We start from the raw sequence: 27,879 nt of genomic DNA, 5'->3' as shown, positions 1-27,879 counted from the left end.
AACAGTTACATAATTCAGTTTTAACAGTCATTAAAATTCTAAATAATTATTACTTAACTCAAACAAAAAATCTGTAGGTTTAGTAGCTATTAATTACATGTAATTGTTTATTTAATGTCCCTTTACACTTGCAGTACCATTTATAACCAGCAGATGCCATATTTTCACAGTTTATATTTTGTACGCGGCGCTACATTACCGATTTCCCACAATGCCGAGCGGCACAGTGTCGCCGCTGTTTGTGCTGCGGTAGCAGCAACAATGCAGTTTTTAATGATGATGCTGTGAGCTCCTCCGCTGCACTGTTCTTAACATCCATTCGTTCCAAATTGACACAACAGGGGAATTTACGAGTTGGCAAAACTTCGTAGCGGCTGTGGTTTATTTTGTTGGTCAACCCGCTGAACCTAAAGGATCTTGTGAGGGGTGAGTAGCAACTGAAGCTAACATTCTCATTACTGGGCCAGCAAAGAGGATAGAGCATGCAGTATGTTGTGACCACTCAGGTTATAACAGGCTAGCTAAAGTGGCCAGATGAGACTTTATGTTTTGCCTCTGCCTTAAAATTTAATGTACGTAGATTCTTCCTGGTCCCGTTAAACGATGGGGGGTTTATCGGATGCTAACACGGAAGGCTGATCGTATTATGCAGCCAAATCGTGTGTGTTTGGACCGAAGGCACACATCAACCGAACCGAGTCGATGTGATGATGATATTCATGTGGATTTTGCAAACAAACGATCTATTCATTTATCTATTATCTGTTTTTGTTTGAGCATCATGTCTGTTTTAGTGCACTAAACAATTCCATATAAACCACTTACATTTCTTTGCTGGTAAACATGATAACTAAGAAATCATATTTTGTTAATTATTGAGGTTGTGTTACAGTATTCCTGGTTGAAATGGACACAATTGTGTATGCCAACATGTAATTTTACATCCTGGTAACTCGGGTTGGCCGAGTACCGATACCAGGTATCGTGATTGGACCGATTTCAAGGTATTGGCAACATCGGCCTAACCTGGCAATGGCCAGATTAATAATTGGGATTCACACAAGAGACTTCTCCACAATATCAATATGGGACCGCTCCATAGTGATTTGCTTCGGAAAGGCGGGACATTCTGTAGAATACTTCGAGCTGATTGGACGATGAGGCATCTTGTTCTATGTCGCTCTGTGATTGATTCGAACCACCAGTGGTTCGGATCGGTGGAAATCAATGGGCTCGGTACAAGATGTATTCTCCGGTGTTTGTGAACTCATAAATACTGCGAGAATTCAGCATGCAGAGCAAGGTTAACGGTACCAATACCCGCCATCTTTTTACCTTTTAGGAGTTTGAAATTAGGATTTCGAAGAATGGAAAATTGCCATTAATTTCATGCATTTTGAAAGGAAATCTTATAATGGGATATGTAACGTTTTTTTTTGGACAGTACGAAACAGGGGTATTGAGCCGGGCAGTGTTACTGCTGTGTAGTGGGAGTGGCTATGAAATACCTAAACACACTAGAAACTGAATTCAAGTGAGATGATCGTCCAAGAAGTTTAAGTCACACAAATAGAAATTAGGGAGTTGCCACATACCAATTAACCACTCCCATGGGTGTGTGGACACCAATTTTCTCTCATGGCGCACCACTAAACAACAATGTAGTAAAAAAAATATGAATACTGATGTAATGCTGATGTTGTCTCGATTTATGGACAGGGTCAGTATGAAATCTGTGACCGAAGCTCTGACTTATTCTGTTGTAGTAATTGCAACTGGTGGATTCACATGTAAATAGTACCTGAATTTTTCAGACAAATTCAGTGAAATGTGATAATTTCCTGTGGCACCCTGTTTGGAAATGTGAGTTAATCAACGCAGTCACACATGGACATCACGTCAGCATAACTAATAATGATTGTGGAAGTCCAAAATATACTCACTCCTCTATTTGGCAGCGTAGTGATTTATGATCACAATTAAAAAGAGAGTGGTTGTTAAAAAAATAACATGGTGAGAAACTGAAGTTTGTGTACTTGGCTGCATCTCTGGAGAACACCTTTGGCACTATTGTGGCAGGGCTCTATCGATCGGATGTGACCTTGGCAGAATGAAAGCCGTTGAGAAGCGTAACCCGTTTAGAAAGGTTGTTACTGTCCGTTGAGAAATAACACGCACTGTGTACAATTCACTGCAGGATGTTAGCGGTTACATAAAACCCCATCATTCAGAAACGTCAGCCATATGGTGTGCCCTCCTCAGACCTTGGCTAAAACACAATGTGCTTGCCCAGCAGGAAAAGCTAACTGCTCATGTGATTGTATTGCGGAAGCATCATTTTACACTCTTAATTAAGGATTATTGGAGGTTTGTGGTCATGTTGGTGCATTTGTAAGCTTTTATGTCTGTCTCCCAAGTGGGAAAAGCTGTTCGCTGATGCTGTTTGATTTGGAGCGTGTAATGACGATTGTGAAATTGATGTGTCTGTTTCTCAGTGATCCAGGTCATGGCGATCCGCAAAGGTTGAACCGAGGCAAGTGGACTGGTTTTGTTTGTTAAAATTGAACAATTTAGAAGCTTTTTATATTAAAGGTGAAGCATCTTCAAAAAATAAGAACAATCCGGTTGCCTCGATTAAGCTTTTGCAAAACTCTTATGTAATGTTGCAGTCAAGACAATTCGGAGTCAGACGGGAAGGGGAAAAAAAACCAACAGCAACAATTAACCCACAGGCCATTCTAGTTTTTGGAATGTGGAAGTACAACCTACAGTAGTGTAATGCTAACCCATTAAAAACCACAACAAGAACAAGGAGGACACACTCGACAGTACAGAGATTGAAACCTGGGATTTAATATGATAACAGCTGATTGATACAGTTATTAATCCCCCACTATTTCAAACCCTGCCGTAAATAGAGAACAATCACAAGTAACGCCCTTCGCGAGGAATGGGCGACTACCGATACCAGTATTGCTATTGAAACGATTTTCAATACCTGGCCCTATTTCAAGGTATTGGTACTCGCAACGACAGGTGGCTATTTTACAATCAGAAAATAGAAATGAGAAAAATAGAAAATTGCCATTAAATCATTTGCTCCCAAAAACATATAAAAACAGTCTATTTTAAATAAATATGTATGTATACGGGTTTTTTTTAATGCTAGAGCTGGAGCTTTGATGCAGCCTCTTGACCTGAAGAGATAGTTTAAAGCAATGGTAGTTATTACAAATAAAACGGCCAGCAGGTGGCAGCAGAGTATAAGAGATCAATCACGGCCATGTTGCATGTTGAATGAGCCAATTTCATGCAATTTTAAGGAAACGTGCTAGATTTGTACTGAAGTGAACACATTTACAAATGACTCCTCAGCTTCGCTTACATAGAATATGACAAAAGCCGCTAAGCTACAGGAATGAAACTGACCTTATTGGCCTTGTAGGAGTTAAGTTCTTTACTCAGAATCTGTCAAATCACAAAGGCTGTTAGTTATGAATGGCATGTGACATAAGAATGATGACTGAGGTCAGTGAGAGAATTGACCCCCCCTCCCCACCACCACCACACCGCCCCCTCAATGGTTGCAATTTTCTTCTGACTTACTTCACAGATAATCAAATATCTGCAACCGTTTTCTAGTCAAGAACTCCCTGAACTGTTCAAGCTCACAGTTTTATAAGTCGTACTCCACTGTGAAAAACGCTATAGATTTTTCTCAAGGTCCCGATTGACATTGTCTGTTGTTCCAAATCGATCTCTCTTTTGCCACAGTGGAGAACAATGGCAGCATCAGCACTCGGTGATCCTATCGTAATCTTCCATTATAGTTATCATGAACACGGGTGCTTGTCATTGGATCTGGAGGAAAAGAACAAATTCCATAGGCCTTCATAATCGCATTAAAAATAAGAGATGAATTTAAATGTCCACAACATTTTTTTTTTAGAGTTCATTGTGTATCTTAGCATCCTTATACCTTATACCTTATCATGTAAGGTAACGTTAGCTATTTTAATATAGCCTAGTATCGCTTGTTAGTTAGAACAAAATGTGAAGATGAAAATAAACCCAAATATCAAATATGCTTTTCATTTAGTTGACCTGGACTGACTTTTCTCTTTCATTGGCAAATAAAGAGATTGATGGTCTGCCTGCCAGATCTTCTGTTTTATGATTTTATTTAGCTTTTTGTCAATGTGCCAAAAAAAAAAGGTCTGTGCAGGTTGAAAAACACAGACTGATAAATGAGGACACAGCAGTCACCGTTAGTGTCGGGGGGGGGGGGGGGGGACAAGTCAATTTGCATAGGTTTTCAATCATCACGCGCCGCACGGATAGAACCAGAATGTTGCCCGCTGTAGCAGAAAACAGACATGATATGATTTTTGCCGCCTGCCGTCATCAGCTCTGACTGATTCACCAAATGCAACTGCCGCCTCCTTGCATGGCCTTGCCCTCACAAACCACAGAATCGTCGCTGAACTCTCTTCCTGTTTAAACAAACATCTGCTTTCAGACATTGGAGACTTCTCTGGGCAGTCTGTTCCGCGTCATCTGTGTCAGAACAGCAGCGAGTTGTTTCATAATGATCATTTCTGACGCCAACAGTTGTTAGGTCCAATAAAGTGCGTGAGCCGAAACGAGCAAAGGAAAGCGGCATGACATGCTTGATTTTTTGACATTGTGAGTAAACGCCATCTCCTCACGACACCACGCCTGCTGGTCAAGTTGCAAGATTTGTCACATGATGCCTTTTCCACTCGGCTATATTTTTTCACCAGCAGTTATAACGCTTAAGGCTCAAATTAAGGAGGTCACCAAAGCGAGTAATAATGCAATTTTGTGTCTTTTCTTGCTTCCCCAGAGTATGTTAAGAACAGCTTTGCTATTCTTAGCATAGTCACATGCAAACTAGATGAAAAGCCAGTCAATTTGAACTGTGGTCATTAATCTGATCTAATTTCCAGGTAATGGCAAATGTTGCCCAGGATTTTTGAAAGGTCTACCACCCAACAAAACCCATCCAAGTGCTTACACAACCTTCCAAGTAAAAGTTACAAAAAGGATCTAGATATATAGAATCTGCACAAAAGAGAAATAACCCTTAACCCACTGGTTCTTGGCTACTTGGTAGAGATGACTAAGAATTGTGTCCATTTTGTGGATTGATTGATTGATTGGTTGATTGACGCAACTGAGACAAAACATAATTTTCTACTTGGCTCCAACCAGCAACGGCACTGCTGACTCATTCAACAACTTGTTTACTGTCTACAGAAGGGCGACATGATGTCGGCAATGGGAAATTAGGTTACTTCCATCCAGACTTGTTCTTTGCCACTATTATTCTGCTCAATGTACAGAATCAGTCATCAAAGCAGGAAGTCAACATGTTCAGTGAGATGTATTTTTAAATAATTATTGATTAAAGTAGGGGTGCACCGATCACAATTTTCTGGCCGATCACCGATCTTTTAAAAAGTCGGACCTGATCCTGACCTGATTTTTGCTAATACCGATTTTTTTTTTCATTACAAGCAACATATACCTTCAATGTTCCAATCTTGTTTTATTGGAAAACATTGAACAATATCGGTAAAATAATACAAATGGGTTGTTTTAACTGCACCTGAATTAGTTCTTTAAAAAATGAAAAGTAAATCCTATCAGTTTATTTCTATGGGATCGGTCGATCATTTTCCAAAATTAAGGAAATCAGGGCAGATAAATTGGCAGGCCGATCGATCGGTGCACCCCTAGATTAAAGAAATTGTGTATGCGGGAACCTTGGTTAATAACCCATTAAGGCCTGAATAGAACCAAGCACCCTGGAGAATCTGTGAGTCAATCATCCACAAACAAAGTATTAAGAAAAAGATTAACCATCTTACTCGCATGGGACACAAAAAAAAAATGGAGGGCTCTTGTGGCATACAACTGAGTGCACAGACACAGGCAGTAAAGTTAGAGCCAGTTGACAAGGATTCAGTTTATAACTCGGTCATGTCAAGAACTAATCACCCTGGCTCCTCTCCCACAATCCATCAGTGTACTGGAAGATGAGGCTTCCGGGGGTTCTGGCAGCCGTTGTCGGGCCGTAGTCAAAACTTTTATGGTCTGGTTTGTTTGGCGAGCAGAGCCTCTCAAGAGGATTCTGCACGTCTGTTGCTGCCAGGGCAGGATAAAACCATTTATTTTTCAGAATTCGCTTTCGGCATAAGATAACCTGGGCCAATGAAGAGGTAAATGATTTCATGAAAGCCAAGGGACAACTGCTCCTACTCGTACAGGGATTTGCAAGCAGTTTTAATAACCATCATGTGATGCTTAGTACATTTGAGGGATGTTGTCTGCAAATCTAATTTTGACTAATCCATTGATTTAATTGATTTGTTTAATAATCAAATGGTAGTCACAATTTATAGAAGCCTACTTTGCCAAAGAATCTGTAGAAATATTCAGCCCACTGGCTAAAAGCATCAGCGCTAATCTGATGTCACACTTAACTTTGAAGTCTGACATTGTTGTCTGTTGTGTCTTCCTGAAGAGGGCAGCTTTTGTTGAGGAATGTCTATAGTCTGACAAATTTTGGTTTTAACAATGAAGACAAATACAATCACTGACAAATGCGTTGAGTCAAAGACCAAATTCAAAATCTCTCCATGGCAACATATAGCAAATGCAAAATGAGAATGTTTCTGTTTAAAACCCCAAAATAATACTTGGACAACATGGTAACCACAATTGTTATTCCTCCTTAGCCTTGCATAATGTCACCTTATGAGGATTCTTGTAATAGGCCGTTGGTACAAAGAGCAAATTGTTGAGTCACGGCTTCAACAGCTGCTCCCCTTCGCCCGTCTGTGTCCTTTGTAACTCCGCCCTTCCCCAGCAGCTGCCTCCATATTTTCTCCTCAGTCTCCATATCCTCTATCACAGTTAATAACGACAAGGGTATTCTGCGAGAGCAATGAGCCAGCGAGGACACAAATTCATGAGGGTCGTTTGGAGTCCCAGCAGACAGAATGACATTTTGTGTTTTAGGCAGGTCACCTCCTGGGCCCATATTTCATATTGCATTATTTTTTTGTGAGACATTAAATCAGTCTGTGGATCAGCCCTGAGCTATAAAACATTTTGTACCACACCGAATAACCATGAAAAAGTGACGAAATAATCTCCCCATCACCTCGGTTATGTGTTTTCCTGTCACACGATGGATGCCTGATCATTTAGGGGGAATAATTCTAACAAAAAGAAAGCTGTATTTAAAAGGAAATGCTAATCTAATAATGAGTTTAGCGTTGAATGCTAGTTTTCAAGTCATTATTGCTATGAGTCACATTTAACTTTCACATTCACTGACGGCTATTCACGTAGAAAATCAATTTTAACATGACTGGCAGTAAATGAGTTAATAGAAGTGTAATGTTACAAATGAATAATACTACTCCTCGATTTTAGAAAATAGTTTCATCATTAACGAAATAAAAAATCCATCATCTTGATATTTTAGACTTTAATGATTAAGGTGAAGGCGCGTGTCAATTGCTACAACAGAACTCTGTTATATCATTAGCTGTCTCACAGCTCAGAGGTACAGTAGGTAATGTGGCATTATTAATGATCCACACAGAGTAAGTACAGGGCAATCAATGCAAATCGAAGATGACCTTTGTGGCAAGAAGATACAGTATCCTGATGGCCATGCTGCAACCGGAGGGATTGAGATTCGAATTTCTCAGTGGGTTTTAGGCCACAGATTAGGCCGAGCAGTAGAAACATTTGCCAACATCTGTCTGCCATTACCCCTGTGTCACTGTACTCGTGCTACAAGTAATCAGCCCGCCTGTTTGCCACACACACTCATGACTGAGCAGCAGGATGCCAAGCAATATTCTTAAGGTCACATGCGCGGGGATCTTTTTGGACTAACTACACCAGAATCAAATTACTTGCAATCAAGGGGCCGTGGTGAAGGAACTCGTGTGCATGGCACAAAACAAACAAAAAAATTATATTATTAGGGTTGCAGCTATCAAATATTTTGGTATTCAGATATCCTACCGAAAATTCTAGCGAATAATCGGGTACAGTAATTTCTGGACTACAAGCCGCTACTTTTTTCACTTGCATTCAACCCTGCGGCTAATACAAAGGTGCGGCTTATCCATCAGAGCACAATGGGGTGCACTATAAAGCGCAAACAAACCAAGTGAGCCCAAATACAGTTGGAGAGACAGAACGAGAGCGAGACTATTTTCACCCTCATTATGGAAAATAAAGTAGTGGGAACCCGGTGCAGTAACATTAAAAAGACCTGCGGCTTATGTGTGTAGTTTTCCCCAAATTTAGCTAGCGTGGCTTATCAGGTGCGCCTTGTAGTCGTGGGGGGATGGTGGATAGGGGAGGGGCACTCAAAGTCAACGGTATGTTGTGCGCGCCGACGTATTTTAGCTCAGCCCTAATGTGATGACGTCACCAACATGGGCTACCGCGGTAAGACGGTAGCGTCAAAATCTCTACCTTCGGCAAAATGTGTACCTTGTATTGAATATACCGTTTATATCGCCCAGCCCTAATCTGATTTTGGATAAGCTCAAGATAACTATTTGTCTTGTTCTGTTCTTTCTCAGGTTTCCTGAGTGAGAAGAGAATTTCCCTGGGGTTCAAAAGTGGTTAGACTCCAGATGGAAGCAACGGGGCCACCCAGTTTTACCTGTCTTTGAGCCACCATGCCCACCCCTCATCACCCATTGAGGGGTGCCCGTCCCCAGAAGTGGAACTCTTTCCTGACTTGATTTGGAAAAAATGCATTGCATAAAATGGCCTAAGCTTTTTTAGGCTATCACACACTAGGGTACATATTATTTTACAGGTGAAGCTGGGTCCTTCGGACCCAGAAGAGGCAAACACTGCTTCTTTTTTTTTCTTCTTTTTTTGAAGGACAACACTTTAACAAAGCTTTGATGATATAATACTCATCCCCTCTGCCTGACAAGGTCGAATCATGGCTGCTGCAGAACCCCATAACATTGATTTCTTGGTGAGACAAGGGGCGGACTGAGTTAAAAATGCAGCGCAACGGTGGCGGACTAGGCGGTGGTGGACAGCCATGGGTGCTAAGGCGTGTGCGTCTCACCTGGCTCAGTTTCATGCTTTTCTTCATTCTGGTTTTCTTCCCACTCATTGCCCACTACTACCTCACGACCATTGATGAAGCCGGCAGTCCCGATAAGCGGATCTTTGGGCCCCGGCCCGGCGGCGAAATGTGCGAGGCCAAACATGTGCAAGATCTGTGCCGCATACGTGAGTCCGTCAGCGAAGAGCTGCTGCAGCTGGAGGCCAAGAGGCAGGAACTCAACGGTGAGATCGCCAGGCTCAACCTGCGCATCGAGGCCTGTAAGCGGAGCATCGACAGTGCCAAGCAGGACCTACTGCAACTGAAGAATGTCATCAGTCAGACGGAGCATTCCTATAAGGAACTAATGGCCCAAAACCAGCCAAAGTTGTCTTTGCCTGTCAGATTGCTTCCCGACAAGGAAGACCCCGGGCTCCCACCACCTAAATCTTCCCGATCCTGCCGCCTGCACACCTGCTTTGATTATGCCCGCTGCCCACTAACATCGGGATTTCCTGTTTATGTTTATGACACAGGCTCCTATCCATGGGGGGAATATATTGATCCACTGGTTAAGCAGGCGTTTGCCTTGTCGGTTAAAAATAATATTTATGTAACTAATAACCCCAGCGTTGCTTGTCTTTATTTGGTATTAGTCGGGGAGCTACAGGAGTCTCCTACTTCCTTACCGCCAAATCCGTCGGATTTGGAGAAGCAACTTAAAGCTCTTCCTTACTGGAGATCAGATGGACACAACCATGTACTGGTACATCTTTCGAGAAAGTCCATGACACAAAATTTCCTGTATAATGTAAGCACAGGGCGAGCAGCAGTAGTTCAGTCCACCTACCTGGAGCAGCAGTATCGTGAAGGATTTGACTTGGTTACATCCCCACTGGTTCATGCCCTCTCTGAACCCAACTTTTTGCAAGTGCCTCCTCAGGTACCAGTGAAAAGGAAATACCTCTTCACCTTCCAGGGGGAGAGGGTTGAGTCGCTGAGAAGCAGCTTGCGAGAGGCTCCTCAGTCATTTGAGGAAGAGATGGACGGAGATCCACCAGCTGACTACGACGATCGCATCATTGGCACGTTAAAAGCAGTACAGGATAGTCAGTTGGACCAGGTGCTCATAGAGTTCACCTGTAAAAACCCCAAACCGAGTTTGCCAACTGAGTGGTCGCTTTGCGGAGAGCGAGAGGACAGGCTGGAGGTACTTAAGGCATCTACTTTTGCCTTGGTCATTGCTCCAGGAAATGGGCAGCTGGTTGCCTCGGCAGGCTGTGGGATGAGACTTTTTGAGGCTCTTGAGGTTGGAGCCATCCCCGTCGTCCTTGGGGACCACTCCAAACTACCCTACCACCAGTTTATTCGATGGAGCGAAGCTGCCATTATGGTCCCCAAGCCGCGTGTGACAGAACTACATTTCCTGCTGCGTAGCCTTTCGGACAATGACATGTTAGCTATGAGACGACAGGGTCACTTTCTGTGGGAAACCTACTTTTCCACATCAGAGAACATACTTAATACTATCCTGGCCAACATTCGCACACGGATTCAGGTTCCTGCTGCACCCATTAATGAAGAGCCTGCACAAGAAATCCCCCATAAAGCAGGTAAACTAGCAGGGACTGATGCCAACTTGGCAGACAATGGCGATCTTGATTTGGGTCCTGTAGAGACGGAGCCTCCATACGCCTCACCGCGCTTTCTCCGCAACTTCACGTATACAGCAGTGGACTTATACCAAACATGGAACCGTGCTCCGGGCCCTTTTCATTTGTTTCCCCATACTCCACTGGACCCCGTTCTGCCGTCTGAAGCCAAATTCCTGGGTTCGGGTACAGGTTTCAGGCCCATCGGCGGAGGCACAGGAGGATCCGGGAAGGAGTTCCAGGCATCTTTAGGTGGGAACGTTCCCAGAGAACAATTTACTGTAGTCATGCTGACGTATGAGAGAGAGGAAGTGCTGATGAACTCCTTGGAAAGGCTGAACGGACTGCCATATCTCAACAAGGTAGTGGTGGTGTGGAATTCACCCAAGCCTCCTTCTGATGACCTGCTGTGGCCTGACATTGGGCTTCCCATTGTGGTGAGTTTCGGGCCAGCAAACAGTTCAGTAGTTATAGTTTGAGCCCCTTTGAACAATATATCAATAGCAAACTAAATCCAAAGAACAAAAAAAACAAAAAAGGAAACCCTTGTTTTCGCTGATATTATTCTGACCAAGCTAGTGGTTTGCCTATTTGCTGCCCTTTATTATTAAGTTTCCTCAGATAAAAATCAACGATAAGGTTCTAATGTTTACGGACCGAACCAGTAACTATGAATGTAACTACATATATCCAAACGTCACGATAGGAACATATAAATAAAGCTGTCCATGCGCTTAAAAAATTTAACAGTACTACTGAAGAACATGGTATCATTACATTTTTTATCAGTACCAGTAACGGTGTATCGTGCTACCATAGTTCATTGTGAATCGTTGTTAGCCGAGGACCTCTTTTATAGATTCAGCACTTTTCTACCTAAAAGCCATTTTTCACCTACAGGTCGTCCGTACCGAGAAGAACAGCCTCAACAACCGTTTCCTTCCCTGGGATGTTGTGGAGACCGAGGCCATCCTCTCGATTGACGACGACGCCCACCTACGTCATGACGAGATCATGTTTGGGTTCAGGTCTGTTATGTTGACTCAATTCAAACAATCAAATACCCTTTTTTTTTTTTGCTGATGAGTTCAGAAACATTTTTGGTTATTTGTTTTATTTATTTTTTTAAGGAGAGATCAATGTTATTCATTTGGCTGCCTTTTATTACCTCTTTTCATTTGTTAAAAATAAAATAATATATAATAATAAGAATTAATAAAAATAAAAAATAAAATTTTAAAGAAACAAATTGTGGTTAAGTCACAAAAAATGCAGAAGAACTGTATTCCTAAAAAAAGCCAAGGCGATAACCACATAATGAAGTAAAAAGTACCGAGATAAAAATGTTGGCATCTCGACTAGTTATACAGTAAATATAAACCTGTGGCAAAATGATCAAAATAAATTATTTGTGTAAACCTGCTCCTCCTTGCCTTCCAAATATGTCTACAACTCACTGTAGGAGCATCTTGTCCAGACTTGTGTGTACACGTGTGTGTATGTGCACAAGGTCATTTGTGGGAAAATGACTGCAAAGTGTTCCAGAATTACTCTGGAATGTGCCCCCAGCTCTACTCGAGCCCGGGAGAGGAACGATTTGTAGTGTCTGCTTGCCAAGGGAGCTCAAGGTGTTAAATATTTGAGCTGTGTTGTACCCAAGTTGTGTCTCGGTGAATATTGTGTACTGTGATCCTTAGGAAATATCTAATTATGTTTTATCAAATTGTACTTCCTTGGTCTGACGTTGGGTTGGTCGAAAGCAGCCACGAGCCAAAGCCACGACGACTTGACTTTCACCGCCTTCCAGTTGCGTCTTTTCACACATACTCCTGTTTGTTTTCCTTATCTCAGAGTGTGGCGAGAGGCCAGAGATCGTATCGTCGGTTTCCCTGGGAGATATCACGCCTGGGATATCAACCATCAGTCCTGGCTCTACAACTCCAATTACTCCTGTGAGCTCTCCATGGTACTGACAGGAGCGGCTTTCTTCCACAAGGTTTGCATCCCCACCTTGGAGAAAAACGCCATCCCACCTCACAGGATGTATCTAACAGTATCTCTCTCTATATTTCCCCACCAGTATTACGCCTACTTGTACTCGTACGTGATGCCCCAGGCCATTAGAGACATGGTGGATGAGTACATCAACTGTGAGGACATCGCCATGAACTTCCTGGTTTCGCACATTACCCGCAAACCGCCAATCAAGGTCAGTGATGGCGGGCAGTAAGCCGTGTATCCCTGCCCCCCAAAGGCCCTGCACATACTCACTGCCGACAACGGGGCGTTCTAAAACAGCCACACGAGCCCTGAGCCCCAGTCCACACGGTGGATGTCAGCCCTACTTGCTCATGGCCAACAACAAGGCGCTCTAAAGCACCACAACTACAGATTATCAGAAAGGAAAATGTATTTTTTGCGTGGCGTCATCCTTGCTGTTTGTCTTTTGAGTCATAATTTCCCTCCTCAACATGTGTTGTTCAACTGTGGAAGTTCTACGCAGTTTCTGTCCTCTCAGTCTCACTATTACTCAAACTGACACATCTAATATCCCCCACAAAGATAACTCGCAAAGGAAGATCAAATCAGAACATTTTTGTGAGTATATTTAATTTCCTGGACGCAGGAGACGGGAAGCCAGTGGGAACTGGGAATCATTGCATCATTCGAGTTGTTTGATTTTGAACGTTTCAGAGGAGAACAGGATCACTCTGTAGATTGTGCGGATATCCTGCCAAAGCTGGTCAGTAATGCCTGGTAGTTGTCCTAGCTTAGCTAGAGTGAGCTAGGAGACATTTTATACCATTTTTGTCATGATTGAAAACGGTTCTCAGGTGTCTTAGTAAAAGTTCTCTCTTTGGTCAAAATGCACAAAGGATAAAGAACGAGCGGAGTAATTAAGATTTTAGTGAAAAAGTAACGTGTCGAGTAGAACATTGACTTTGATGCATGGCTTCATCGTACATGGTGTTCTTCCTTCAATCTATTAAACGGTTCAGCTTTTCCACCATGTTGGAATTTCTCTTCTTCATAACAGACGTAGCAAAGAGAGTCATCTAATCTTGATCTACAAAAAAAACTGTGCTGATCTCAAATCCAAAGCAATGCAACACTGCCATCTACAGGTTTCTATTAGTCATTGCAGTGGTTTGCAAGCCTGAATTTCGCAGGCGAGCTGGGCGAGACCCTCTTCCACCCCTATATATTATTTTTTTTATGTACTTGACGAATAGATTTGTCGATGACAGTGAACTGTTGGATACCAGTTGAAGAATATAAACGTCCACCGCAGTGAATGATTAATGCATCCCGCAGTGCAGTACGTACAGTAATGACTTTGCATTCTGTCTCATTATACAATAAAATGCTTTTTGTTTGTTGTTGTTTTTAACTCATTTGCTCCCCAAAACGTATAAAAACTTTCTATTTTAAGTATTGCCCTGGTCCCAAAAACATATTTATACGTTTATAAAAAAAAAAATAAACATTGTCCTACAGAAGGCTTTGATGCACCCTCTGACCTGAAGAGGTTGCTAAAAGCAATGGTAGTTATTACAAAAAACGACCAGCAGGCGGCAGCAGAGTATAAGAGATCAACCAGGGCCATGTTGCAAAAAAGCTCTTTCCCCCAGTGTTTTAAACACATTTGTGAATAATGATGAAACTTAGCTATATTCTAATGCTAATTGCTGCAAAACGGACACAGATACAATATACTTTTTTCCTGATGAAAGAAGAGACACATCTTTCTTTTGGTAGGTTCCATGTTTTTATAGCAATTAAACACAATATTCTGTGGACCTTGCGAAATCTGTCAAAATCCAGTAAAACAGCCGGGAGCAAAGGAGGTTGCTTCAGTGAAAATGGCTGGGAGTGAATGAGTGAAAAACATGTAAGATATTTGTTGTTTATTTTTTTGGGTTCCTTTTAACTCATGTCATTTAAATTCATTTGCATGGGGAAAATTTATTAGATATGCAGTAAAGGGTAAATTAAACTATGAGCTTGGTCATGGAATAAATAATGTAACATTGTAAGACAAGGTACCTCTGTACATTTGATAGCAAATTTCAGCCATCTTAGATGACGAGCTCTTCTGTTTTACCAATTTATCACCTAGAATATAAATTGACATGGCCTCTCTCGCCTTCCTCAGGTAACGTCTCGCTGGACCTTCCGCTGCCCCGGTTGCCCTCAGGCGCTGTCGCACGACGACTCGCATTTCCACGAGCGCCACAAGTGCATCAACTTCTTCGTCAAGGTGTACGGCTACATGCCGCTGCTGTACACGCAGTTCCGCGTGGACTCGGTGCTTTTCAAAACGCGCCTGCCGCACGACAAGACTAAATGCTTCAAGTTCATTTAGTGGAGGGCCGAGGAGCCAAAGCACGAAAGGAAATGACGACCAAGTTGGATGGAAGCATAGGGAGACGATGCTGAAAAAAAGGGCCCAACTGCCAACCTCAAGAAAAAGCCCATCAAGTGGATCATGATCCCGCTTTTCGTGCCCTTCTCATCAAGCTTCGTCGTGAACCACTACAGATGTTTTATACTCCTGAAAGCGGTCGTACAGAGTGTACAGAAATGAGGATAAACTCTTCGTAAAGATGGAAACGACTTGGTCACAAACGTTGACCCGCAGACAGCTCCATTGCCTCTGGTTAGTTTGATTTCAAAGTAATGAACTGTACTTCTAGTACGTGTACGTAACAGAAGCACTGATTGTCAAAAGTATTTTATTGAGATTTTCTTTTTTATGATTATTATGTGCAAATGGCTATTGTTTTCATCCCATAGACACCTGACTTAGGACATTGACAGAAAGTTTGGGCTCAGTCATGTTGAGTTCAACAAGTCACCATAATGCCTCAATTTTGTCATTGAAACCAGCCAACAAATGTTTTCTTGTGTGTGTGTGTGTGTGTGTATGTATGTATGTATGCGTGTCCAGATGCTGCAGTCTTTTGTGGCCTGCTTTTTAACCTACCATTTTTTTTATTATAATTTTGTTTATATAGGAGCATTAGGGTCACACGGAAAAGTCAAAATATTACAAAAGTCAAGTCCTAACAAGAGCAGTCCTGTGATTGGCTGGCCCTAATCAGGACAAGCAGTATATGAAATGGTTGGATGGACGAGAAGTAATTTATACAAATTATATTTTTTAAAGAGCTGAGAAACACATCTAGCAACTTTTTGTGGCGTTTTTGGAAAACGTTGAAATATTTCTAAACTATTCAGACCAACTGATGTCCTGGGATTGGCTGACGATTAGGTAAGGGTGTGCCCAGCCTCTTGCCAAATCAGCCGACCCTTATGAGGACCAAAATAATAGAAAATGGATGAGAAAAGTCACAATTTTCACCCCAAAAAAAAGAAGTGATAAGCAACAAAAATCTAGAACGTTTTTGTGGAGACTCCCTCCACAGCATGTGTCCAGACTGCAAATTAATGGTGCTTGCTTACTACTTAGTAATTTCTGCAGAAAAGAAAACAAGAACTGTAAAAAAAAAAAAAATAATGTTTTACTCCCAAAAAAATAAATGTCAAAATAAGCGATGATAAACCAACCTCGTGACTTTTTGTTTGGTGGTTCAGAGGTGAAATGTAAATTAGCACCACTACTCTTTAATCCATTCGTTAATGCACTATATTGACACTGGGAAATAAAGAGATACAGTGATAATACAAAGATGTAACAAGAAAAGAAAAAAAGAATTGATGGCTTTGTGCTCATATTGGCAATTGGCATCATTTCTACACAATTAAAACTTCTCACCAACTGTCCTAACACAACTTGAAAAAAAAAAAAACCTGATACCGTACGTTTTTCCTCAATGTAGCCCTCATGCTCCTTTGTCATTTGTAACAATGTCCACCTTTCAGAACGTGGGTGGTGGTTCTATTGTCCTGTTGTGACATGCACAATCTCAGCTGCCAAATGCCCCGCAATTATTATTTTTTTCACCTTAGTGACGTAAAACTGTTATGATTAAGGTTAAGTGATGTAGGTGCACAACAGTACACTGTATGACTGCAATTCGATATGTCCCACCGTGTATGTCCCACTTGTACAGAACTCAAAAGACAGATGTTTAAATGTCACTTTACAGTGTCGCCATATTGGTTTCACTTTTATTTTTTAAGAACGTAATTGCTCCATAAATGTTTTCTTTGCCAACCAGGTACGAACGATGCAGTCCGGTACGCCCGCAAGTGACGTGATTCATTTCAGCATCATGTATGTGATTCCAAAGTCTTCTAAAGAAACAAACTGGATCCCGTTGTTATGTCGGGATGCTTTTTAAGAAACACGTGCGAGTCCATGGTTCTTGTATATTTATTGAATACATTATTGACTTCTTTTTTTTTTTTTTTTTATTGAATGACACATGCAATAAAATGACAGGACATTGGAGTCTCTGATCGCAAAGATGGAGGGCCAAGGAAAACTAGCGTGTGCCATTTTCCTTTCGGAGGGCTTTCTCGTGTCCAAACGGTTCGACGGGAGTCAAGGTAGGAACAAATTTAGGAGGCAGTTTTTCCCCTTAAAGCTCCAAACACAATATTCTGTCTGCCTGCCTGCAATGCCCCTCTTCACTTTTATTTGAAGACATCAGGGGCTTTCTAACTCTACAACCCCATCTGAGGCACTAAACGGTTCGGCTGGTATTTTTTAACCCGCCCACGGGATGGGGTTTTGTGGCACAGCTGGTTTTCCATGGCTCGGAGCGGGGAACAAAAAAATCTGGGGAATGCTGCAGTCATTCTGCAAGGTGCGCCAAGTGAGTCTTGTCCTCGAGTGCGTGGGAAAAGAGGCTCATTATTCTGAACCAGCAGGAGGCAGGTGAATGGAAATAAAAAAGAAAGAAAACATTAACATCATCTTGACTTCTGTTGTCTCGTGAGTCATGTTTTCCATTGTGTGTTATTGATTAATGTCATTGTTGTGAAATAATTTCTTCTGCATGTTTTTGAGATATTCCATGCTGGAAGAGGCAAACATTTTTATCTAAGCCCACAAGATGTGAAAATGCTCTTCTACAGGTTTGATATGTTTTTTTTCCCCCTATAGTGGAAACTCTACAATGCACAATGTGCCTTAGCCACATCGGGTCAGTCTTAGACAGAAATGGATATACTGTACTGGAGACTCAGCTCCTCCTTTGGATTCTCATTACGGCAGTAATATAAGTTCTATGTGGAGGATAAAGAATAGATATACAGTATATGCCAGGGAGTGCTGTTATATTTGTCTTCAGGTATATGTACAAGTAAGCTAACAATGTCAGGCTGGGTGCCTATGGAACTTCCCCTTGTATTTTAGCATTAAGGTAACCGAGGCTAAGTGGTTGTTTTAAATACATAATGGTTCATTCTCTTTATGTTTAGTTTGACAGTAACCCTAAGCAGGGAGTGGCAATAAACAAGTTGAAGCCTCTTTTTAATGAATATTACTAATTGTAAATGCTAATTATGCCACCAAACAGTGCTTGTATCTCGAGTTTGTGAAAATTGCGAGGGAAAAAAAAAAATTGTAAAATAAATGTACATTGATACATTGCATTTTCACTGTATTAAATGTTTATCAAATTATAGTGAAATATTTTAAGCAAACAATATTACACCTTTTAAATGCATATTTTTACTTCATTTTTGTCCACTTTAAAAAATATAATGTGGCTACTTGAGCACAGAAGTTTTCCCACCCCTACTTTTTAGCCTAAATCTCTCGCGATGAATGGGCGTCGGAGTTTTGTTCCAATAACGAAGCCGCCGACATGGCAGTTTGCATATCTCTCCGCAGAAAGTGCCGCGTTTGTGCATGAATGGACTCGGCCCACTTTGTCAGAAGGCTGACTGGTGAAAGAGGCTCAGACGAGCTGCTGTGCCCAATCCTTTAGGAAGACTGCAGGAATGTGGTTTGACTCCACACCCTCACATCACATATAGCCAGTTATGTCCCGTTGGTTTTTCAAATCTGGTAAACCTCTTGACTGATTAAAAAAAGGATGATTTTGCATAATGCATGTCAACAAACTGTACAAAAAGCACAGCTTGTGAGTGTAGTTGCAGCATGTGGTATAGGCCCTTTTTTTTTTCTTCTTTTTTAACAGTCCATGTGTTTTTGCTTGTCGATGGCTGTGACCCGTGAAGTGTCTGCTATGCTGGTGGTTGCAAAAGGAGGAGCCCGTTCGCCCCGAGCTCTTTGGTCCGAAAGGTACAGAGAGAGAAAAAATACCTTTTTATGCTGCGTGGAAAGGCTGTTCACATTGTAAACGGTTGCTGCAGGCTGCATGCAAATTACTGCAGGCATGATGGTGGACTATTGAAGGGTACACATGGCCCAGTAAAAAGACAAGGTTTTTCCCAGAATCATTCAAATAGTATAGTCTTTTTCTCCCCAAAATCTTGTCTTTTAACAGGGGTGTGTTCAAGCTTTATATCCATTGTAAAAGTAGTCACGTTCCTTCTTCCTGGTTGCTTCAGGATCTCAAAACTTCCACCTACAAGGTAGCGTCCATGGAATGCTGCAGGTATCCTGACCCGTCTTTTCCCACATTGTGGGCCTGATTTACTGAGATCCCAAATAGCAGGCGCTAAATAGCGTGCTCACTCGAACAGATTGGACCCGGGAAACTGCTCTGGCAGAATCCAAAACCAATTGTCACAGTGAGCTAAAATGACCACAATGCAAGGAAATGCAGTTGAAAGGAGTTTTGTCCTAGATTATATGGCATGACTCCTTCTTGAGATTGGCTCAGTATGCCCTTATTAAGAAACTTGAAAACTGCATTGCTTTATAGGCAGGCAATATATCACAATAATTTTTGTTTCTGGCATTTCAGAAACATACTACATATTTCTCAATCTTTTCAAAATCTCTGAATTCACTTTAAAGGTTATTTAAATGAATTTTACAACACTACAGTCAACCCTGTTATTGGTAAATATGTCCTATAAATAAAAAATGTGAGTTGGATTTTCTCTATGCCGCCTCCTCGCGCCACAATAACCGCAGTTCTCTTGCACAGCTGTGCAGGTTTACACCTGCTTCTCCAACGCAATTTTTCTGAGTTTTGATAAATCACATTGCCCATTTATTAAAAAAAAAAAAAAAAACCTACGCATTTCCTCCTCTAAAATGGAATGTGCTGCAATTTGGCGTGTTAGCAGCTCAGCTTCCACATCTGTTAGCGTGAGCAATCAAGTTTGCGCCGCTTTCCGCTGGCTTCAGTATATCAGGCCCTTTGCGTCGGTGAGCGTGTGCCAGTGACACACCTGCTGGCCCTCAGCCTCCTTCATCTCAGTCCAGTGGGCCAGTTGCTCCTCGCCGGTGCTGCTGTGGCCCAAGGAGACCCAGCCCAGGCGCTCCCGAGGCCTCATGCTGCTGCGGCGGCAGAACACGGACAGCACCAGAGACACGTCGGACAGCTGGAAAAGAGCCACCTGGAAGACGAAGGTTTCTTTGTAGGCGGGGCTGGGCTGCCCGCGGCACACGGCCGTCTTGAACTTGGACATCTCTTTGCCCTTGGAGTCCAGCATGGTCACTGTCACGTAAGTGTCTGCAAGGAGGATGTTGGGAGAGAGCCATCAAGTGGTGGAAAGTGAGTATGGCAGTGAGATTCACACACTGCAGCAAAGTGCTTGGAATTTTACAACCATTACAGTTTCTTCTAAGGAAAAAGAATCGAATTGAAGAAGAAAAAATCCGCTAATATTGCAATTGTGATTCCATATTAAATCACAATTCTTTTTTTCAAGCTCTTCCCATGTATTTTTCTAGAGACGTTTGATACCACTTTTTTCAGGCCGATACCAGTATGAGTAACTCTTGAGTCTCTGATACCAAGTGCCGATATCACTAGTACTTTTGATACATTAAAAAAATAAGCTGACAAATAATTTTTAAGAAAGATGTTTAGATCTTAATTTTGCATTTTCCATAAAATTGCATGAAAGTAATTTTCATCTATCCATCCATCCATTTTCTTAACCGCTTAGTCCTCACAAGTGTCGCTGGAGCCTTTTTTTTTTCTTTTCTTTTTTTACAGCAATTTTGCACACAACTTTTTTCTTTTTTTTTTAACAATAGTGAACCTGTTTATACAAAAGAACATGATGTAAATGCCTCTGAGAAAAGTGTATAAAGTGTTTTGCCTTAAAATATTTATAATAAATGTAAAAAATAAAGCTGACTACTTCACGTATTGGAGATATTTGGAATTAGTTGACCTTTTTTTTTTAAGTTAAACTACTGAAATCAATCAGTTTCTAATTCTATCATATTTTAATTTATTGACAGGTAACCGTGTTTAGTCGATGTTAAAGGGATACATGACTCATTGAGCCATTTTCAGCAGTAAAAAGTTAATATTTTGTCCAGAATGAATTTGATAACGTCATTATTTATCTTGTACAATTAATACTTTTAAAAACACATGTTTCCACTTGCTGTCGTCTGAAGATGACATCACCTGTGCTGAGGAAGTAGGTAAGGACCGATCATGGCTCACCTGTTTTCTGGGTTTGGTCAGCAAACTGAGCCATGATTGGTCGTTACCCACTTCCTTTTTTTTTCTTCTTTTTTTTTCTTTTTTTTTTTCTTTCTTGAGGGGTTCGGAGTTACCCACTTCCTCAGCACAGGTGATGTCATCTTCACTCGACAGCAAGTGGACATTTTTTATTTGAAAGGTATAAATTGTTTATGAAAATCATGAAGTTATCACATTCATGCTGGACAAATTATTAACTTTTTACAGCTGAAAATGGCTCAATGAGCCAAGTAATTTCAGCTTGTATAATAAAAAAACTAGTCTGTACAGCCATTACTCAATAATGGTAGATATTAATCACATAGGTTCTTACCTCTCATGATATAAAGCTGACCCCCCACGAAATGCTTTATACAACAAAACAGACCATCTATGGCACGCAAGATTGGAAACAAGGAAAGGCAGAGGTGAAAAGTAGCACACAGAGTCAAAAAGGTTGCAAGCGTTTCAAAGAATGTCACGTCAACAATCCAAGCACGAGAAGCTGCTTTACTTACTGACGGGTTTGTCGGACGGCGTGCTTTTAAAGTGGCTCCCTTGGATCACTTCCGCCGACAGATGTCCCGTGGCCGAGTTGTACACGAGCCCCAGGAGAATCTCCGGCGAGGACGAGTCTTCGGTGGAGCGATAGGACACGGCCCCCGCGCTGCGGGACACGCTCACCACCGAGCCGCAACCCTGACGAAGATATGGAAAGATTAAAAAAAATGATCAAACAGCTTTCCTTTCGGACAAAATGGGCTCATATGAACTCACTGTAAGTTCCGAGCCAGGCTCCAGGGTGACAGGCAAAGCGATTTTCCCCTGCAGGTTGAGCTTTGTGAGGTGGAACACCTTCTCACCCAGGACCTTCTCCTTTTTCATCCTCCTGATGCTGTACAGGCGGAATCGAACGGCGCAGTCGCTCAGCGCCTCCTGTTCCACTCTGGAGAACTTGAACGTCTCGGTGAAGACCGGACACGGGCCCTTCTGGACACCCGTCTTGGCCCGCTGCTTCTTGGTGGGAAGCAGGACAAGGTGGACCTGCCACGAGATGTTGCCCGTCTGTTTGAGGGCGGGGATGTCCGTCGCCGCGGTAACCGTGACGGCAAGCCACTGCTCGTTAGAGTCGTACTCGAAGGCCACGTCCAGCGTGCCGTACTTGGCAAGGGGCTCCGGCTCGTAGGCTGACGGGAGCAGTGGACCAGAGCTGTCCTAAAAATAACATTCAGGATGGAGAATTACATCAATTTATATTTTAAAAAATTATTATTATTATTACATTAAAATGTGCCATGTGCTTTTTCAAAGGAACCTTCAGAGGTGGCAAATCCAGATCCAGAAAGAAAAACCCTGCCACAATTTGGCTTTAGCCCCAGGTGCTAGCTAGCTAGCTCCAATGGTGCTCGTTTACCTGTTAGGGAGCAGTGGGCCAGAGCTGTCCTAAAAATAACATTCAGGATGGAGAATTACAGCAATTTATATTTTAAAAAATTATTATTATTATTACATTAAAATGTGCCATGTGCTTTTTCAAAGGAACCTTCAGAGGTGGCAAATCCAGATCCAGAAAGAAAAACCCTGCCACAATTTGGCTTTAGCCCCAGGTGCTAGCTAGCTAGCTCCAATGGTGCTCGTTTACCTGTTAGGGAGCAGTGGGCCAGAGCTGTCCTAAAAATAACATTCAGGATGGAGAATTACAGCAATTTATATTTTAAAAAATTATTATTATTATTACATTAAAATGTGCCATGAGCTTTTTCAAAGGAACCTTCAGAGGTGGCAAATCCAGGTCCAGAAAGAAAAATCACAGTTTGGCTTTAGCCCCAGGTGCTAGCTAGCTAGCTCTCTATCTAGCTCCCATGGTGCTCGTTTACCTGCTAGGGAGCTAGCTAGTTGCCTGACTGGGAACCTTCCGCTCACCTCAGGCCCCACCACAGCGGTGCTGTCACTAGGTATGTCCTCCTCGCAACCTTTATTGAGGTAGTTCTCCGTGTCCTGGTCCACGCTGGCCTCACTGGAGCAGCGCTGAGTGGACGACCCCCGGCGGACTCGAGAGCGGGAGGAGGACACGCGGGCCACCGAGACCCGGTCCTGGTAGGGAGGAGGCTGGCCCTCCGTGAGCGAAGGCGCTTTCTTTATCTTCTGGATGCTGCTGGCTGCTTTCATCACCAACACATAGAGATGTCAAAGTGAGGTGAGTGACCTGTCATTCCACACTCAACTGTTTCACCAAAATTCAGGCAATGGGGTTTTAACTAATATGTACTTGCATGGAATTTGCTTGTTCTTTTCAGCCTTATGCTGAAATATATTTTTCCTAGCATCTGTATATTGTATCACAGTTCCCCGTTAAGAGCCAACCTTCAATTTTGAAAAGTCTTGCTGGTTACAACATAAACAACATAACATACATGTTAAAGGGACACTCACCATATTCACTTGAGGCCTCACTGCTGTAGCCTTCCTGTCCTGTCACCTCCTTGTTTGCAATGCTGCACACTGTGGTCACGTTGGACTGGACAACAGGTTCTGGGTCTCTGTCCTCCTCGCTGTCTGTCAAAACCGCCTCTGTTAAAACACACAGGCAACAAAAAAAAAAGAATCCTTGTCTCATGATCAATGTAGGGTCAGTGTTCACCACCATCGTTATGCAATCATGGGAACTGTCGAAATACTAGGTGTGTAACAATACCAGCAATATCCCGATATTGAGATATAAATATTTCCACGATATTGTCGTTGTCATGTCACGATATTAAAAGCAGAATGGATTCTATTTGTGAAGTTCTACCACCCTCTTTAATTTGAATTAGGCATGTTTTGTCTACGGTGGTTATCACTCCCATAAATCAGTCATACCAGAAAATATTCTTCAAAATTTCCATTAAAAAAACATTACTTTTCGCCTGCTTTAGCCAAACACAAGATTCTAAACTACATAGACCATGATACTTTGCGCCGCTGAGCCAATAGGAGGAGCACATGACAATATAATGACTGACCATTGGCCAAGCATATTTCTTTGTCACTGCTGGTATTATGTACAAAACAAATTGTGATTTTTTTATTTTTCACAATAAGATCTTTTTTAACAATTTAGTGAGCTTTTTTCCAAATATATTACCAACATCCCCACAATATCATGATTATTATCGCATTGTGATGTTAGAATATTGTTCCATCCCTACTCAGTACTATACACAAATGAAATACATCACCCAGAGCAGTTCAGAATCAATATTTATCTAGTCGAACTTGGCTTCCAAGTTCCAACCAATCAGTGGACAGAAAAATGTTGCAATTTGAGGATGATTTTGAGATCTGATTGGTTAAAGATACGGTAACATTTGCCAATATAGCTCGAGTTAAACCAGCACTTCTGACTCTGAAAGGCCTGAGCAGATTAGATTGACGTGGAACACACATTATAAGGTGAACTCTGATTGGGCGAAAAGTCTAAACATCCACAAAAACATGTTGAAGCAGCGGAGGCAAGCGAAACGCTACAAAATGAAGAGAAGAGACAGCAGAGAAAGCCTCGCAGGCCCTGACCCTCAAAATGAAAGACCACCACCGAGAGTCAAGAAGTGATCGAAACGTCATAGAGTGACCACATCCAGTCCAGTAAAGTGAAGTTAAAGGACGGAAGGTTGAAAGCAACCAAGCAGCACACCATCTAACCTTGTTTGCTTTTGTCTTTCTTCTTGCGCTTTTTGCCTTTCTCCTGCTTTGATTCTTTCTCTGCTTTCTTAGCTGCTTTCTCCTTCTTCTTCTTTTTCACTTTAGCTTTGGAGGTATCCGGCATCTCCTCGTCATCGCCTTCTCTCTCTTCATCTTGCTCGTTCTTTTCATCCTCCTGTTCAGATAACCTTCTTTCATTTTCAGGGTCCGATGATGGAGGAGGTTCGTCGGGCGCTTCTTTTTTAAATTCCTCGGCTTCTGAGTCCTCTTCCTGTCCTTCCTCGTGTTTCGGAGTCAAGGCAGCTTTCTCCAAGCGCTTCTCCCTTCTCTCTTTCCTCCTCTGCTCCCTCTCCTCCAACAGATCTTTCTCTTCCTTCTTCCTCCTCTCTTCCACCGCTAACTCGGCTTCCGTCTTTTTCACCCGCCAGCATCCGTCCCTCCATTCCCACTCCAGCTGGCTTTGCACGCAGTCCGCCTCAGCCGCGTTGCTACTTTGTTTATGTTTTGAGCTTGAACTCGTCGTTTCCGGCCGCACGCTTCGACCCCCAGTTTTCCCGTCCTGCGCGTCGGACGTCTGCGCCGACTCCTGCTCTCCGTCCTCGTCCTCCTGGACCTTGTTGATGATGGTGTTGACCTGCTCGGTCAGCTGGTCGCTGACGGCGTACGTGACGTCGCTGACGGCGTTGGCCAGGTCGTCCACTTTGCTGCTGACCGAGTCCAAGATGGAGGAAATGTTGACGGACGGGAGGTTCTGCTGGAAGCTCTTGAAGAAGGCCATCTTGCCGCAGGGGTCCCCAGGTTAGCTCATCACGGGCACTGACACGGACAAGCGGTTGTTAGATGGAGGTAGCGGCAGCGACATGGGACGCACCATGACCTCTCACCTCTTATGTGCACTAAGAAACTTAGTGCCATTGACGGCTAAAAAAAGGTAAAAAATTAGTTTGACATTTTTTCCACTTTTGTTACCAAAAGTATGAAAACCTAGAAAAAATGTTTTTATTGTACATTTATAACAGATGTAAAATTTGTGATTAATCGTGAGTTAACTATTGAAGTCATGCGATTAATTACAATTAAAAACTTTAATCGCCTGACGTGATTTAAAAAAGATGACTTAAAATTAGGGCCGTTGGGCGATTTTTTTTTAATTGTATTTAATCACATGATTATTAATTAAATTTTCATACTCTTGTTAACAAAAGTGGAAAAAATATTTAAACTATAAGAAATTGTTCAAATGAATTTTTGACGTCTCTAGCCGTCAATGGCAGTGAATGAGTTAGGTTCTTGGACAATGACTGTTGTAGGTGCATTTCAATAAATTGTATATAATTATTTCAGTAGTTCAATTCAAATAGTGAAACTTATATACACAGTATTAAAGTGGTGCCTTGACTTACAAATTTTATTTGATCCAGTCCAAATCAAAACCTCTGTATCTCAAATCATCATTATCCATTGAAATGGTTAATCGAACATGTCTTTAAGAAGAAAAAAGAAAAAAAATACCTTAAAACGTGAAATATAATGTAAGGAAGTCAACAGTATTCGCATCATGATCGTTCAATGGGCAATGTGCTGCTCCTGAGAGTATTTGCGACTTGGCCACCGGGGGCAGTATAATGATGAAGAAGCATTTATATTTTTTTCCCATGAGCTAAAGAAGAATACATGCCTACGAGTATTATTGTATGCTCCGTCCACAGCTTGTTTTCAAATGTAAGTTGTTTAAGGTTACCAAACATCAATGCTAGTTTTGCTAGCCATCTTATGACATTTTGTATTGTGTGTTAGCATTAAGACCTTTGTAAGACAAAAGTTATGTGATTTGTTTAAACACACAGCAGCTTGAAGCAAGAATTTGGCTGCTTTTTTGAAGAAAAAAATTTCAATCTGCCAATTTGCTGCTTGTTGTAAAGTTTACTGACACCATCTAATGCTCGTAACACATTTTTTTCCTCACAACTCAAGGGGAAAAAATTATCAATTGACTGTTTGTATCTGGAAAGTTGAGGTATCACTGTATATACTGTAGCTTCGATATGCACTGGTTAGGTTATAATAGTTTTGGATTTTTCATTATAGTTCGTTTTTAGTTTATTTTTAGTTTATATTTTTAGTTTTGACTTTTGTTTTTCTAAAATTCAGTTAGTTATGATTAGTTTTGAAAGCAGTTTTGTTTGTTTTAGTTTAGTTATTAGTTTTAGCTTCTTCTTTTTTTAAATACATGGAGTATTAATCAAGTGGTAATTCAAATATAATAGCATTTTGTAATAATTTGAAGTGAAGTACAATTCTCCAACAACTGTTTTGACCTCTACGGACATACAGCAAAACTGATTTTGATTTTTTTTTAATGAACTCAGAAAACTCATGTATGATATAAATTGACAAAGAAGAAAACAAAGGCCGTTTTTGCTGTTATTTATAGTTAGTTTAAATTAGTTTTAGTTTTCTTCTTCTTCTTTTTCTAAAAGCATTTTCAATTTCAGTTTTATAGTTTTTTTATTCCTCTCAATTAAATCAAACACCTTTAGGATAAACTACAACAGAGATTATAAGGAAGGAAGCAACCGTGTATCGACTTATCTTTCAACCAACCACAGTACGAAATCAATCATCCAAATGTGTCTCGAATGTGAAAATGCGGCCGTTGCGGTGCAGGCACTGCTGTGTGTTACCTGTGTCGTTGTTCTGATAAGCACTAAGATGCGGCACCGTGTCAGGAGTGTCCACTGACAGTTTGTTGCTGAGGTAAAGAAAAAACAGAGCCATCAGTGCCATGAAGGCAGCGATGGAGGACAGGACACCCACAAGCTCGGGAGACACTGAGGAGGAGATAAAGCACAAAGGGGACAAATGGGAAGGAACAATGTGCGAT

The 27,879-nt window shown here is 41.7% G+C and overlaps 2 protein-coding genes across 2 annotated transcripts; one reads left to right on the top strand and one right to left on the bottom strand.

The window, feature by feature from the left end:
• The first annotated feature begins 226 nt into the window (after nucleotides 1-226).
• Nucleotides 227-17,667, top strand: extl3 (exostosin-like glycosyltransferase 3). The gene is made up of 6 exons (XM_086060835.1): nucleotides 227-426; nucleotides 8,640-11,213; nucleotides 11,677-11,804; nucleotides 12,628-12,772; nucleotides 12,857-12,985; nucleotides 14,933-17,667. The coding sequence occupies exons 2-6, from the start codon at nucleotides 9,078-9,080 to the stop codon at nucleotides 15,140-15,142; spliced, it is 2,748 nt and encodes a 915-aa protein (XP_085916961.1). The 5' UTR covers nucleotides 227-426; nucleotides 8,640-9,077; the 3' UTR covers nucleotides 15,143-17,667.
• Nucleotides 16,714-27,787, bottom strand: LOC147158483 (synaptotagmin-14-like). The gene is made up of 8 exons (XM_086060836.1): nucleotides 27,680-27,787; nucleotides 24,996-25,811; nucleotides 23,745-23,882; nucleotides 23,235-23,473; nucleotides 22,089-22,526; nucleotides 21,830-22,010; nucleotides 21,646-21,702; nucleotides 16,714-20,342 (listed from the first exon to the last, which is right to left on the bottom strand). Exons 2-8 carry the CDS (start codon nucleotides 25,771-25,773, stop codon nucleotides 20,011-20,013), a joined length of 2,163 nt encoding a protein of 720 aa, XP_085916962.1. The 5' UTR covers nucleotides 25,774-25,811; nucleotides 27,680-27,787; the 3' UTR covers nucleotides 16,714-20,010.
• Nucleotides 27,788-27,879: the final 92 nt, after the last annotated feature.

Source organism: Leptonotus elevatus, chromosome 18 (genome assembly GCF_054856555.1).
Source record: "Leptonotus elevatus isolate MCC_2025b chromosome 18, RoL_Lele_1.0, whole genome shotgun sequence".
NCBI classification, from domain to species: Eukaryota; Metazoa; Chordata; class Actinopteri; order Syngnathiformes; family Syngnathidae; genus Leptonotus; species Leptonotus elevatus.
Note: the sequence above shows the minus strand (reverse complement) of the source record. Positions and strands in the feature narration are given on the sequence as shown.